General features: G+C 55.7%; 1 protein-coding gene across 1 annotated transcript; it reads right to left on the bottom strand.

Annotated features, from left to right (window-relative positions):
* Positions 1–606: 606 nt before the first annotated feature.
* CSRP1 (cysteine and glycine rich protein 1) lies at positions 607–14,854 on the bottom strand. The gene is made up of 6 exons (XM_074925379.1): positions 14,702–14,854; positions 8,135–8,247; positions 3,793–3,961; positions 3,279–3,405; positions 1,336–1,429; positions 607–1,031 (listed from the first exon to the last, which is right to left on the bottom strand). The coding sequence occupies exons 2-6, from the start codon at positions 8,244–8,246 to the stop codon at positions 955–957; spliced, it is 579 nt and encodes a 192-aa protein (XP_074781480.1). The 5' UTR covers position 8,247; positions 14,702–14,854; the 3' UTR covers positions 607–954.
* Between the last annotated feature and the right edge of the window lie 462 nt (positions 14,855–15,316).

The following is a 15,316-nucleotide window of genomic DNA, read 5'->3' as shown; positions in this document are numbered from 1 at the left end:
TAAAAAAAAAAAGCAAAACTAAGTTCCCTGTGGAGTTCATAACTCTAAGCTGCAGCAAGGCTGATCTTGTGGGTATGCCACACCAGTCAAAAGAAAGAATCAGAGAAAGAAAGTAAAGAGCTCTGCTGAAAATGAATTAAATCTGGGAAGCTGCCAAACTGACAGCTTAATGATCCACAGTGCTGCTAAAAATCCAGGGAGTAGGTGAAAAGTTGTTAATTATTCAGCACTGCTGGGCACGCCTGTTTGGAGAGGTGCCACTAAAAGCACTGATAGGGGGTTCGATAGGGTGTGCACACGTGTTGTGCTACCAACACACCCAAGAAGGTCTGTCCGGGGCCTCCCAGCATCAACCGCTGCTTTTGAAACGGTTCTTCACCGCGGGAGCAGGGGGAGACCCTGTCCCAGCCGACCCACAGAGCTCAGCCGGCCACAGCTGAGCCACGTCAAATTGCACAGAACAGCTTCTGCCTTCGTGCTTTAATTGCAAGCCACGATTGCAAATATCTCCCATCCTCCCTCTACCTCCTGACCTCCAGCTCCAGTCACCCAGTGCACCTCCTCAGCCCCAGAACGGGAATAAACTCCAGCGAGGCCAGGCATGGGTCAGCTTTGATGTTTATTGCTTGCTCGGTGACACGGCACGGCTGAGCACCCATCCCGGCGGGATGGGCAACGCGGAGCAGAATGTTTCGGGCACAGGGGCCTCGCTGTGGGTGCGTGTGAGCTGTCTCCCCCTCCGGCACCACACCAGCAGGACCTGATGGGGACGATGTTGGGAGTCCCATGGCTTTGGGGTGTGCTGGGTCAGGGCAGAGAGGAAGGGGCTCATGCTGTGAAGCAGCAGGTGGTTACTGATGATGGTGAGGATGCTCACCGCGGGTGTGGGAAGGGTTGGGCAGCACAGGCTGGTATAGACAAGCCCTGGGCAAGTAGAGCCCAGCTCCTGGTGCCTCACTGCGAGTGGACGAGCGCGCCGGCACCTTGCCCAAAGCCAAAGCCCTTGGGACCAAAGTTCTTGGCGTAGCAACCTGCAGAGGACGGGAAGGGAGAGACAGGTCAGGCCAGCGGCTGAGCACGAGCAGGTCCTCCTCTCAAAGCAGGCACTGCCTAAACAGGACAGGGTTTGCCATACCTGTTGGGCAGACAGAGAGGCCCAGACACAGCGGGAAGCCCCGGCTCTAGGCCAGGCAGCACATCCAGTCCCCATATGCAGCTGCTGGGGCCACCACCTCCCCACACCCCAGTCCCATCCTGGTTCCCTGCACAGGGGTTTTCGCCCCCTGCCTCCACCCTTTGGAATCCAGGACCAGCCAGCGGGAGGGCAGCACTCACCTTTGCAGTAGATCTCCCCGTCTTTGTCTGCCAGGGTGGTGGACTCCAGGCTTTTGCCACACTTGGCACAGCGGAAGCAGGACTTGTGCCAGGACTGCGGGACAGGAGCAGAGCCCAGTCAGACAACACCCGGGGACAAGGCAGCAATGCTTTGGCTACCAAACAGGGTCACTTTTCTGTTTCTGACCCAAAGTGGTTGGCAAAGAGGTGGGAATGAGATGAAAGATTTTCTTTGGAAAGAGTCGTGCTCCCAGCCCCGGGGGGAAGATACAGAGAGGAAACGTCAGGTGTGGTCACTGCTCCCATGTTGATTTGGTTTCAGAGAGCTTTCACCCCCACTTGCAGAAGTAATCTGTAGGATACTATGTAAAACCATTTTTAAGGATCAGTCACCCCCCTCTTTGGGGTTTGTTTTCTCTTGAGCAGCATGATAAATCCCCTGAGTTATCCAGCTGAGATCCAGTGCTTGGGGGGGGTGGCAGCAGGGTTGGGACACCTGCCCCTACACAACTACAGCTCCAAGGAAGGCAGCAAACAGATACTAAGAATGCAGAAATCAGCCAGTGGTTAAAAATAACACCCCCCCACAGCTCCAGCAGTCCTCTGGGGATAAATGAGCTCACAGCCTTCCAGCAGACCTAGAGTAGCCAGAGCTGCTCACGGAGGAATTTAAATAAACACTTTGGAAAACAAGAAACCTTTTTTGGAAGAAAATGTGAAATTAGGGGGCTGGAGGAGGAGGTAGCAGATGGAGTCATCCAGCAAACATTAGTACATGAAATACATGCTCTGGAATCCTCCCCGGGTTTGTGTGAGGGTAATTGCTTGCCAGCTTTGGTTCCCCTTAAACATTGAGGCCGGAAGCCTACCAGGCAGCCCAGGTCATGATTTTAAGGGTAAGTTTGGCTTCTGACCCAGGGCTGACCCTCAACATGTCCCTCACAAATACCTGCACTGCCAGCTAGGGTATGACGATGCTGGGAGGCCCTTTCTGTTGACTAGATGCCTTCTTTCCTTGCTCTGGGGACAGAGGACAAACACAGAAACCCCAGGGAGGACAGAGCATGACGGGCGTCAGTGAGTGACCCAGCATCACCAGTCAGGCAGTGAGACTTTCCCAGCATGGCTGTCCTGTCCCCTGCGGCACAAAGCTGCCAAGGCAGGGCAAGCTCTGCCTATGTACCTGCCCTCAGAGGGTGCTCCAGGGCAGGGACCTCCCCTGGGCTCCCCAGGCTGACAGAGCAGTGTCCCCATGCCTTACAGAGGGCTTCCCAGAGCTGGGCTAGGACGAGCCCACAGCTCGGCATGCAAAGGACTGTGGTGAAGTGATGAACTTGACCTAGGAAGTAGCAGGGCTGTTCCCTTGTTCCTTTACATCTGACCCCGAGCAGACCCAGTCTGCCAGCAGAGCAGCCCAAGGGAGAGGCACCGAGCCCATGCCCGCCTCCAACCACCCTGCCCTGCCTATGGGCAGCGCTGACCACTGGAATTCATTCCCTGCCCCGAATTTGGGCTGTGGCACTCCAGTCCTTGGCAGAGGGTGGAGAAGACTCACTAGACACTGCACTTGTTCAGTTAGTGGTAGCAGTGGCCACGGTCCACGCCACTGCTCATCCTCCCAACACATTTAGCAGCAAGGATGTCCACTGTGACCTCTGCTGAGCAGTGCTCTGAATATTTAGTATAAAATGAATTTCTCTTCCATTTACAAGTCTGTAAGAGTGACACAGCCTGGAGAATGTGGTTTCCAGACATGCCAAGATCTCTTTTTGGTGCAAGGCTTCCAGGTGAACATGACCACCAGACCCCAAGCCCAGGCAGAGGTGCTGGCAGCCCAGCCTGCAGCAGCCTGTGGGTCAGGTCAAGACCTTCTGTGAAGGCGTCCCTACCACACAGCGACCTGTGGCATGTGTGTGCCCCATCCACTCCATCCCACTTCTTACCTTTCCAGCTCCAATCACCTTCTCGGCTGCATACACTGCCTGCCCACAGCGAGGGCACCCATCAGCACCTCCGACCTTCTGGGCCATTCTGGAAGCATTAGGGTTGGTGGGTCGGTGGGGCTGGCCCCTGTGGATGGGAGGGAGTTCATGATCAGGGCTGCACAAGCAAGACAGAGGAGGGAAAAGCTACGGGATCACAAATCCCAATCCAGTTTTGAAGGGCCTGGAGCTTTAGGCTGTGTGTTGAGCCCCATGGAAACTCCAGCTTCACAGCTGTGTGCTCGGAGGGGATGGGCAGCACTGAGGCAACAGGGACATGTCTCGTCAAGCCCCATCCCACCCCACAAATATGGTTCAGCGGGTTTCCCCCGAGGAGCAGAAAGGCAGGGCAGGCCACAGCACTCTCCAGATTAGATACTGCTGGAAATTCAGCACAGGCCACACGGCTAAGCTTCACAAACGGACAGAAGGTGCCCACAATAGCCCCAGTTTCAAAAACAAAACTTAAACTCACTCTTCATATTTGATTCCCAGAGACTCTCCCTTGTCAGTGCTCAGGGTCCCTGCTCCCTGCCCGTATCCATAGCCCTTGGGACCGTACTTCTTGCCGTAGCAGGACTTGCAGTAGATCTCCTCTCCATGCACAGCAACGGTGGTGCTGTCCAGGTTCTTCTTACAGACCACTAGAAAAGAGGGGAGGGCCGTGCCATTCGCCTGCTCATCCAAAGCTCACTAATTAGCCGGAGTAAACAAGTCCTCACAAGGGATGGCACAGCTCAGCTTTCAAGGAGTAAGGAAACCCTAGACAAGATCCTTGTTAAACTGAGTGCATGCAAAACAGCCAGAGATAAGGATCGAAACAAGAACATTGTCTGGCTTTAAAAGGAAGCAACCACCAAAGCTACAAGGTTGATACTAAGAAAAAGCTCTGTTAACCCTCTTGTTGCTGGTATCCTGGAGATGCACTTAAACCAGTGGGGGTGGAAATTTCCCTACAAATCACTGCAGGATTCATGAGCACAGGGATGGACAACCCTGTCCCACTGCAGCTGCAGCTCTGCCACACTCCTGGTCCACTCCAAATACAAAGCAATAGGCACTCGGGGAGAAAGTAATGTAAGCAAATAAATATATTTTTCCTTGTGTTCAGACTAAAAGCAGACCTGCAGCCATCACCACGGCTGACACAGTCAGTTCTTTGACACATTATGCTAGGCACAGTTGCCTCTCTAGACCCCAAGAACATGGTGAAGAGTTCATGTGAACGTGTCACCCTGGGTCAGTGCCACGATTAGTATGTGTGCACAGGGTGGTCTCATGTAAGGAACACTGACTCAGCCGGGTCTTCAAGCCTTGGGGATCGGATCAATATGGGATGTAAGAAGGGACAGGAGGAAACAGCAGCCAGGCTTGGGGTCCCAGCTGAGCCCATGCAGAGCTTGAGCTTGGTGTTGGGGCTCAGGCCACACAGACTCTTCTCCCAATCTTTAGGTTTTCCTGACTCCTGTCCCAGCTCTGATCTCAGCCTCCATGTCAGCTTCCAAACCCTTCCCGGAACACGCCGCCCAGCAAGCTGGAGCGGGAGGCGAGCAGCACCCAGACAGGCTCGCAGTGATCTCCAGTGTTTACCTGCCCCAGTGCAGGATCCAGATGCCTGGGGCAGAGTCCACAGCACTGGCAGCCAGCCCTGAAACAGATCCTGTTACAGCTGCGACACAGCCCTTCCCCATCCCGCTTACATGCCTTAAATGTTGAGGCTCCCAGCAGCCCGTTGGCCTCTTCACCAGCAGAAAAGTTTCTTGGCCTTTACCAATATCACAGGAATGCAAACACAGCAGAGAGCACAAACCACGGGGGCGAGAGGCAATCTTCCTCGGCCCAATTACTAAATATGGTGCTTCTCCTCTGGGGCCACGGAGAACCCCGTGTGCTGCTGCTGGGAGAAGGAGGTGGAAAGGGAAACATCTCCTGCCATCTAAGGAGGATCTGGCAGGGTCCTCTCCTGGCTACAGGCTCCTCTCTGTCCCCCTACGGCAGGAGCTGGGCATGGAGCACACATCCCCGTTGAGAAAAATCAGCTCTGGTTAACCCGTCCCATAGCTGCCAGGCTCGTGGGCTGGTGCTGGAGTTCTCTCTGCATTACCCTGGAGCTCCCCAGGAGCAACACTGCATTCAGACAGACCCTCCAGGAGGGGAATTTGGGCACATTTAAAGAGCTTTGTCCTAGGGGTGGGAGTGAATTATCTTAGTGGCATCTGCCCTTCTCTCCCACCATGCTGGATGGATTTAAAGCTCTAACCTAAGCTTTCACGGTCCCTCATCTGTACTAGCCGGAGACTGCTTTGAGAAGCAGCAGAAACATTCTTTCCTGGTCTGCTTCCTAGAAATCAACCCCCAGCTCCTGGGTTTCTACATTGCAGAAATTCCATCGTGCCACACTCATTGAGTTAAGGACCCTTTGTTTTTCTAAACGCAGCAGAGCTGCTCCACAAAACAATTAGGCAAGAGCTGCTGCTACTTTCAGAGGCCAAACGGTCTCATTACATTACATTTCTGCCATGTACTATTGACTCAGTTGGATCGATGCCACTGAGTCAATCACCAAGTCACTCCCCAAGCCGATCTAATGCACTGTGGTAGGTTTGGCTCCTTTTTGATTATTTTTTTGGCAGATCAGGTCAAAGTATTTGTTTTTCTCCGCTAAAGATAATGACTTCAAGTTCCCTGATGAGGCCCAACTGCAGCACTGGGGAGCAGGCTGGGAACGCAGCTTCACTCACAGCCTGTGGCACCAGACTGGGAGCAGCAGGCAGCACTGTGGGCTGGCATGCAAGCCATGGCCTAAACTGGGGACCCCGCAGCTGGGGAGGGCAGAACCGCTGGGGTACACGTGGATTGTGATTACATACGTCTGCAGAGCACAGGTACAGGAGCCCTGGCTATAGTCGGCTCAGGACCACTCCCTGGTGACTTGCTTCCGTGAGCAGACACGGGATGACTTTCCTTCCCACTTTGGCCATGTATTCCCTCCTCAACGCAATGCCTTTTACCTGATTTCATGGCACGTGGAGGCCCACCCTGTGCTCTGGGTGCCAGCATCATGCAGCAGAAGCTTTCCCTAGCAATCCAGCTGCATGCACGGGGGCTGCAGGAAAGGGGAGACACAGTGCAAGAAGATCTTTGTCCCCACGCTGAGGTCCTCCATTGATACAGAGGTAAAAGCCAGTGGTGGTGGGGAGATGAGGGTAACATTCCTCACCCTCTTTATCTGAGGCTGCAGAAGAAACACGATTTCCTGCTACAGAGAGCGGCCGCAGTAAGGACACAGCCTGCCATCGCCCTGCCCGCCTGGGGAAAGACTCTCCACAACTCTCCTTCTTCGTGGTCTGGAGCTAAAACAAGGCTTCCAGCCTGGGAACTCCCACATGCAAGAGCTACCAGCCATGCTGGCCACTCTTGGTGCTGGACAGGGAGCAGAGATGCAGCAACAGCCTCTCTCACGTCCTCATCCGTCCGCGCGTGCCACATCCCAGGCAGGCTGGCCAAGCAGTATCCAGTATCCGAGCCAGGCGGACACAGGACCACGGCGAGGATTGGCCCCACGAGGACACTGGTATTTCCCTGCTGGAACAGGTCTACTGATATTAGTCCTAGCTGCTTGCCTGCTTATAGACCCTGACCGTATAGAAAAGATCACATCTCTGCTCCGGGCTGCAACAGGAGGGTGAGACTGGGAACAGGGTCCAGGGATCAGCTGAGAAACTGTTAAACCTCAGTGGGGCCCTGCTCTGAGGATGCACTTCTGCTCCTGCTGCTCTGTGTCACGTGCAGTGTCTTGATGAGCCACCAGCAGACACAGGCAATGTGCATATGCCTGTTAGCACATGGGAATCACTAGGTCTGTTATGTGACCGTCTTCAAGGGCAGGGGACAAATCTGGTAAAACACAGGCTGAGGACAGTGGTCATCTTTTTATTCAAAGGTTCTGCAGTCCCCCTGGAGGTGGATGCCCCAGGTTTAAGGAGCCGCTCTCAGCACTGTAACAACTACTCGCCTGTCGCTGCACTGCTGCCCTGGTATCCCCAAAGGGAAGGGAAGGGTGTCTGGGACCTGCAGCATGAACTCAAGAGTACTTGTAGGATCCTGCAGAGCAGGTAGAGGAAGGATCTCTGCACCGAGTTAACCCACAGCCAGATCCTGTTCTGCTGCCCTTCCCTGGAGGCAACACTTGGGTCCAAACATGCAACAGAAACTCGCTCCACAATAGCAGATTTTCAGGCAGGCTGGAGGTGATGCTTTAGCACTTCACAGTAGGCCTTCCACCAGCAGAAGGGCCAGGACAGGACCACATCTTCTTGCCATCATCTCCTGGGACACAGCAGCAGATCCCATGCCAGTTTCCAAGCCCCATGACCACCTTTTCAATTGTGGCAAAGCCACTTAGAAGACTAAAGTTAACATCACCTCAGAGCATTGCACGGAATGTGCCACCTCCTGCCATCACCGTTTGGAGAGTCCCTGTCTCATGCTCCAATCATGAACACCTGGAGATAGTCTAGAGGACTCAGCCTTTCCCTGGTGTAGGCACAGACCAAATCTTTGTGTGGGTGCTGGCTGAGGTCAGCCCTGACAGCTTGGAGAGCCTCTGGTGTCCTGGGATTTGTATTCCTTTAGCAGATCTAACTTCCAAGTCTGGAGAAAAGGAGAAAAACTGCCACATGGCTCCCACAGCCGGGCTGTTTGTAAAGGAATCCTAAGGAGCGTTTACACGGCCCATAAACAGGACGTGACGGGGCACCCAGCCGGCGAGAGCCAGGAAGTGGGACGGGAGGGGCGAGGGAAGGGCTGGTACTCACTGCACAAGAAGCAGGACTTGTGGAAGCTGCTGCCTTCACATTGCACCTCCTCAGCAAAGTACACTGCCTTCTGGCAGACGCCACACTTCTTTCCTCCTCCCCAGTTTGGCATCCTGCAGAAAAATCACAGGCAGAAACAGTGTCAGGGGAGGTCAGGCAGGACGCTGGCCAGGCAGGAGGCAGGAACAGGGCAGAGCAAGGTGGCCAGAGTGGGCACCCACCAGCAGTGCTCCGGCAACCGTTCCACGTCTGCGCACGCAGAGACCACCCATGGAGGTTTGCTGTCTGCACAGCTTCACAGGGCTGGTAATGAGCAGAACTCAGGATGCCCACGGGACCCATCGTTACAGCACCCAGCAGTATCAGCTGCCTCCTGGGGACCAGTGGTCCTACCAGCCAGAAGCAGCAGAAATGCCCGTGTCCTGGAAGCCATGGCACCTCCCAGCTCCTTTCTGTGCCAGGAAAAGGGAGGAAGCAGGACAATGATGGGAGACGGCGCTTATGGAGGTACCCACAGCCCCGTCACCTCATTAGATCGCAGCCCTGCTATTACCCCTCGACAGGGCAATGCATGGCCAGGGTGACTGATCCTGGATGCTGGAGAGGGCACAGGCTGTCACGCTGTCTGGAAACAGTTCAAGCTTCTCCTCCACAAACATCTCTCCCATTTCTGCCACCACGGGGCAGGAGTATAAACAGGGTTGCCCAAAGGGCAGGAGCTGGCCCCTGATACCACCAAACAGCAGCCTCGTGTCCCCCACAGCATCATTAGTGTGTGCCTTGCCTGGCCAACTGCTCACAGGTTCCCCCCATACTTGAGGCTTCTCAGTCCCCTCCAGGACTGCAGGTACAGCCACGGAGTCTGGGAAATCAGCAGCCCCAGGAACACAGGCTCCAACTTGAGCTACCATGCAGCTCCCTGGCAGGGTATAAATGCTTCTATTTCTCTCTCCTCTTTTCCTGAAATGTATCTGATGAGACATGATTAAGAGGTCCCTTGATCTGCAGATTTGCAGGTAACCCCAAGATACTATGAGCAGCTAACACAAGAAGCAGAGCTCCAACCCAGAGAGGCTTTGATACTTTAAGACCAGGCCAACACAATCCTCATGACATTCAAGCAAGGAGATTCTGAGAAAGGCAGGCAGGCTGAGCGTAGTCAAGAGATCTAACAGCAACCTAGTGTTGCTACAAAGACAACAAAACAAAACATTTCTTGGCAGTGCCCAATGATATAAGAAAGGTCAATGGGCACAAGCTGCAGCTTGGGAGGTCTCCAGAGGCCTCTCCCCACCAACACTCCTGTAATTCCCCATTCTGTTCTCATGTGTGGACAAGCAACAGAAGTCACCCTCGCCATTGCAGGCACAGCCATGTGCTTCCCAACTCCTGAACAGCTAAAGGCCCCCAATACCAAAAACCACTTTCACACTACACTGTGTGCCACCTCACAGCACGTGCAGGATCTCGCCACCTCCCTCGGCTCGCTGCATAGCTATGAGGAAGGGGATCTGGGTCTGTCGGGGTGAATGAGCCCACTCCTGGCAGCAGCTCCCAATCCCTGGGTCACATTGGGCAGGTGAAGCCCCATCTCTGGGTCTCCAATCCCCCACCCAAAGGCTGAATTGGTGGCACTGCCCTGCCTGGCGGGCAGTCAGGGAGATGGATGCTAAACACAACAGGACTGGATGCTGTATGAATGTCATAAGGAGAGATGAGGGAGGACAAAATGCTGCAAACCCTCTTCTCACAGGCACAGCGAGATCTCTGTACCTTCCAGGATATGGGAAAGTTGAGCTTTTCCGTGTGTAAGGGTATTTTGTCAGGCAATACAAAAGGGAAATTGATCTCAGCCTGGCTATAATAGCAGGCAGGGCAGGCAGGGCGTGGGTCAGGGCTGACGTGCTGGCAGGGCTGCGCAGAGGCCCCGCTCTAGCCCAGCTCCAGCTCCTGGACACACAGAGGGTCTCAGCATGGGACAGACAGAGCTGGGGAGGGTACTGGGAGCGGGGCTGGAGAGGCTCTGCTGGCTCCAGAGTCCCCAGGAGCTGTCTGGGGTGTGATGGCAGCAGCCCAGGCGGGAAGTCTCCTTTCTGAACACCCTGCAGCCTGGGCTTCCCACCACTGCGCAGCCGTACCAAATCCCTCCCCTCCTGCCTGATGGTTCCAGTCCCAGCCTTTGGATTGCCTTAAAAGGACACAAACTGTTTCTCTCCAGAGCCTGTTTTTCCCCCCCTGCACCAGGAGCAAGGCCCGACCTGGTTCAGGAGTTTCCTTGGGGGGCAGAAATATCCAGCGGCATCCCCCTGCCAGCCCAGGCAGTGGGGACGCCCGCACCTCCATGGCATGGGAGCCCACAGGCCCCCTTTGCCCCCATGCCCACCTGTGTCAGACCCCTTGTCAGGAATAACACAATGCTGGCTACCATTTCTCAGGGTCCCCCATCCCTTTCCAAACGCAACAGCCAGCAGACCCCAGCTCCGGGACTCACCAGCCCTGATTTTGGTGAGCAGCCTCACGCTGGCAGCCCCCTGCCATCACTCCACAGCCAGGGCACCTGCAGGCACGCTCAGGGACAAACTGCCTGGCACAGTTTGGAGCCAGCCGCTCCCCTTTGCCCCCATGACACATTTTTTTTCCCCCCCTTTACAGTGGCAGCAAAGGATGAGACTCTGTTTGTCCCAAACAGCAGGGTTCATCAGGTCAAACCGAGACACTGGCAGTGGGAACACCTTCCTCTGAGCTGCCTGTAAGTCTACAGGAGGAAAAAAGATTCTTCTGGGTGAAGCTCATCTGGTGTTTGCCACAAGAGCAGTTCAAGCCCTTTTGCTGCTTATTTTCTTCCATCCACCATGGGAAGGTTGCAGGTGCCTCCACACAGTTTAACCAACTTCACTGATTTTTCAGCAGTTAACTCCCACCATGAAGCCCCCAGAAGCACGGATGCAGCCCCAGCAAAGCCACATCCCAGCGAGACCTCCTGGGTTTCTTGGGGGAGAGACCATGAAAAAGAGTCTTTCCTGGGGATATGTGGGCTTGTGATAGCTCACAGCTGGGCACAGTGAAAAGCTGAGATAAGATTTAAGTTGCTGGGAATTCCCTCTTAGTGAACAACATACACAGGCACATTCTGAGAGCCTGGCAGGCCACATGAGAGACTAAAAAGCAGTTTATGCTACAGGTCAGTATTAGCAGGAAAAAAAAGAATAGGAGCACTCTGCTCACAGAGCCTGGGACCTGCACCAGCCATCTCAGCAGCAGAAGCCTTACAATAGCCCTCTACACAGACCCGTTATTCCAATTCCCTAATTAATGACTACTTTAAGGTATGTCAGAGAGTTTGCAACTCTTTCAACATTTTTTTCAGAGTATGTTGCACCATGAAGCTGAGCACCATATTTTGCCCAATTGCAGTACTTGGTGACCGCAGTCACACTTCTCCAAATCACTATTAGACCCATGCAGAATGAGGAACAGGAGGTGACTGTCCTGCAGCCAAAAACCTCACTGAGCATAGGCAAGAGAGACACCCAGGGCTGCCAAAAACCAAGATTATTTTCCTCCCTCCTGCAGCTCCACATCTCATGTACCACAGCTTCGCAGCAAACACAACCAGAGCCCTACAGAGAGCATCCTTCGTGCCAAGCGTGGCTCAGCCTGTGAGCCAGTCCAACATCTGCTCTGGATAAGGCAAGGGGCCTCAAAATCCAAGATACCATCCTTTTATCAACAGCTGTACTGCTGTAAAGCATGGACACAAGAGAGGCTTGTGCAGAACCACAAAAGCCTGACACTTTTTGGAGATTAATTTCAGTGTCTGATGTCTGACTGCAGCAGTACAGTTCACCGGGTCAAAGCTAAAGGCCCACCCATGTTTCAGATGGGCTTGTGTCACACCAGTTTGGGAGGCAGTCTGAACAACCGGGCATAAACCAGTATGTCCTGGTGCTTCGGGATGTCATCTAAACCTGGGCTCTAAGGGGAAGCAGAGAGCAGATGAAGCCAAGCCTTCAGGCAGCAGGAACACATGGTCACCCCCTCCTTAGAGTGGGTTGAAAGGTCAGTGTGCTCATCTCCCGCCACCGCTTTACCTGCCTGAGAGCAGCTTGTTTTCAACTGCTAGAGCTGAAGCAGCACCCGCCACCATCTGACTGCGGCTTCCCTCCTACGGGAGCACTCAGGGCACTGCAGGTTCTCCCCCTACACCCTCCAGTGAACTTTACCTGCAGCCACCAGGATGTCAGCTCAACCATTCAAGCTTCTGCAATAGCTGGAAAACCTTTCGCACATACGTGCCCAGATGTTCCACTAAAATCCTACAGTAATTAATTGCAGAGCAATCACTTGGAGATCACTGAGCAACAGGAGACTCATGCTGGCCCATGTAAAACGTTCTTTTTTAATGTTCTTTTTTTTTTCCAGTGAGAGCATTAATACAAGTGGATGGCAGAAAAGCACCATCAGTGCTGCACAAAATTCTCTCCTAATGATGTTCACAGCAGTTCACGCAGGATTATTACATGGCCTGGCAAAGGGACAAGTCAAAGGGGAGGAAACCACAGTAGGAGCCCTGAGCCCTGGGGTCTGATTACCACCAGACAAACAGCATCTGTCACAGAGCAGCTTCCACATCACCTGGATACAAGTGGAAATAACCCTACAAGAGGCAAGTTAGAACTGTCCCCCTGCTGTGTAACCAGGTGGGTGAAGCAGTGATGCGAGGAGACTCTGGGCTGCCAACAGTGTAACTGAGGATAAATGAAGGTCATTTGTGATACAGTGATGTGGAACTGGTGAGTAAGAGGATAATGGAGTCCTGAGGCTGGTGAGCACTGGGACATGGTGTCACCATGGAAAAATCAAAGAACTGACCCAGGAGATGCAGCTGTATCAGATCACACATCTCCGACGGCTTTGCCGTGAGAGGAGGGGAGGAAGTCGGGAGGATCTGAGGTCCAGAGTGATCCTCACATGTAGCTTATCTACTCTACAGATCCCAAACCAACACAGGCATTACTTCTGCTGCCACTGCTAAGGCAGCCTTCAGCTCACGGTGCCAGGGAAGGGGCCAGCACCGTGCTGAGCCGCCTGCCAGACGTGGCTGTGGGCAAGCACCCATCAGCCCCAACAAGCCTGCAGACCACCCCACCCTTGCCTGTTGACTGCTCCCAAGCTCTGGTTACAAAGGCAACTTGAAAGTTTGCTATCACAACTGGGCTCCTCAAAGAAATCCCGATTTTATACAGAACAAGAGCCAAAAGCATTTTAAGGTATGCTAAGAAAAGCTACAGACTCCTGCAGGAATCAAAATCCATAACCTGATCAAGCTCACTGTAGCTTTTGCAAAGCCCTTCTTTGCCCGGATCGGTCACGTCCTCATCATTTTGTGCTGCCTCCCAGGAGCAGGGAGCCAAGCTCAGCCGCTGCAGGGGCAAAGCCCAGGCACTGACATCCCGGTCAGAGGGGCCCTGACCCAGGAGAAGACAGGAGAGGCCGTTTGCGAGCCCCAGGCTGGACAGACGGTGCCCACTGACCCACGGGAAGGGGAAGGCACCATGCTGCCTGTCCCGCGGCACCGAGCATTGAGCTACTTGTGAAGCAGCAAGTGCTCCCCAGGGCTGGGAGTGCTCACAGGCACCACCTCACCTTTCCGGCCTCACCGCCAAAAGAGCCAGGGGGTGCAGCGGCCCAAGCCCATCTCACCCAGTCCGTCTCTCCCTCTATCTAATACTGGCAGCATCCGGTATTTTTGCCAAGCGCTAATTAACCCTGCGACACGCTGGCCCTGCTGCCAGCTCTGAGGTTTGGAAAGCGGCACCTGAAGCTGTGCTCAGGGTGCGCCCAGCCCGGTCCTCATCGCTGCGAGCCTTCGCAAGGAGACATCAGTCTGCGCCAGCAGAAAGGCTGGAGCTGGCCCCATCTCCCCAGGTTTAAGCTTTACTCCGGCGGCGAAGCCAAGCGACGGCAGAGGCCACATTCTGGCGAGGGGACGGGGCGCAAGGACTCGGCTCGCAGCCCAGCCCCAGCCCACAACCCTGAGGTTTCCCTTTGCAGAAAGGGCACAGACACGCCGGGCGGGGGTTAAGGTTAACGCGTCCTGATGGGAAGTGCCCGTGCAGCACGGTGCCCGCTCCCCGCCGGGTTAGGAAAGTTCACCCGGTCTGATGCAAGAGCTTTGGCTTCCGCCTCTGGCGCCATGTGCACAGAGGCTCGGGCCGCTTCGTGCCTCAGTGGGCCCCGCCGCACCCGCACCCACCCCGCGGGCACCTGGGGGGCTGTGCCCCTGCTCCAGCCCCCAGCCCCACACCGCACCCCGAGGGAGGCGCCTGGGGGGCGCAGCCGGAGGGCGGGGGGCGCAGGGTGGGGAGCAGCGGGGATGCAGCAGCTCGGAGGGATGGGATGGGATGGGATTGGGGGGCGCTGCCCGCCCCGGGCCGGGAGGAGCGGCAGCCCCGGAGGCTCCGCAGCGGGACCCGGGGCCGCCCGCGGGAGGGGAGAGGAGGAGGAGGGGAGGGGGCTCCGCGCCGCTCCGCGGGGCCCGGCGCCCGCCCCCCGCCCCGCACCTACCTGCAGCTGGGCCGGGCCGGTGCCGGGAGCGGGGCTGGGGCCGGCGGCCGCTCGGGGGCTTTTGTTGGCGGCGGGGGAAGGCGGGTCGCGGGGCGGCGGCGCTTTGCGCTCGGCGCCGGCCCGGACTGATGTCACGGCGGCCGCCGCCCCGAGGGCCCGGCGGAGGAGGGCACCGGGCGGGACGGCCTCGCCACCGGTGCCGGGGACCCCCCCTCCACCCCCGGGCCCCGGCATAGCCCCGCCGTCGTCCCCCTCCGGGTCAGCCGCGAGAGCCCCGGCGCTGCCCCGGCCCCACGCCGGTGGGAATCCCACCGCATCCCGCTCCCACGGCGGAATGAATCCTGCGGGGCTCAGCCGCGACGGCTCCCTGAAACCTGCGGGCTGGTTGCCAAGCGTATGTGCCATCAGATGTTTAAGTCGGTATTTTGTTAAGGTCAACGTTTTCCTCTAAAATCAAATAAAAGTTGTGTGGAGAACAGGGCGGCCAGGAGCTACTCTGGCAACGGCTTCGCGTGGGAACCCACCACCACGGTGCTATTGTGGGTGCAGGGACACGGGGACAAAACTGCGAGGGAACAGCTGTGGCAGGGACGGTGGGAAAATTCTTCCAGCACA

Source organism: Athene noctua, chromosome 23 (assembly GCF_965140245.1).
Source record: "Athene noctua chromosome 23, bAthNoc1.hap1.1, whole genome shotgun sequence".
NCBI classification, from domain to species: domain Eukaryota; kingdom Metazoa; phylum Chordata; class Aves; order Strigiformes; family Strigidae; genus Athene; species Athene noctua.
The sequence above is the reverse complement of the archived record's forward strand: the minus strand, read 5'-3'. Positions and strand labels throughout refer to the sequence as shown.

Bases quoted from the DNA above. Each gene is read 5' to 3' on its own strand.
- CSRP1 (XM_074925379.1), bottom strand. From the start codon at position 8,246: ATGCCAAACTGGGGAGGAGGAAAGAAGTGTGGCGTCTGCCAGAAGGCA. The intron at 3,406-3,792 runs GTGAGTTTAAGT...TCCCATCCACAG, and splicing joins CTGGGAATCAAATATGAAGA to GGGCCAGCCCCACCGACCCA. The intron at 1,430-3,278 runs GTAAGAAGTGGG...CCTGTCCCGCAG, and splicing joins AGGTGATTGGAGCTGGAAAG to TCCTGGCACAAGTCCTGCTT.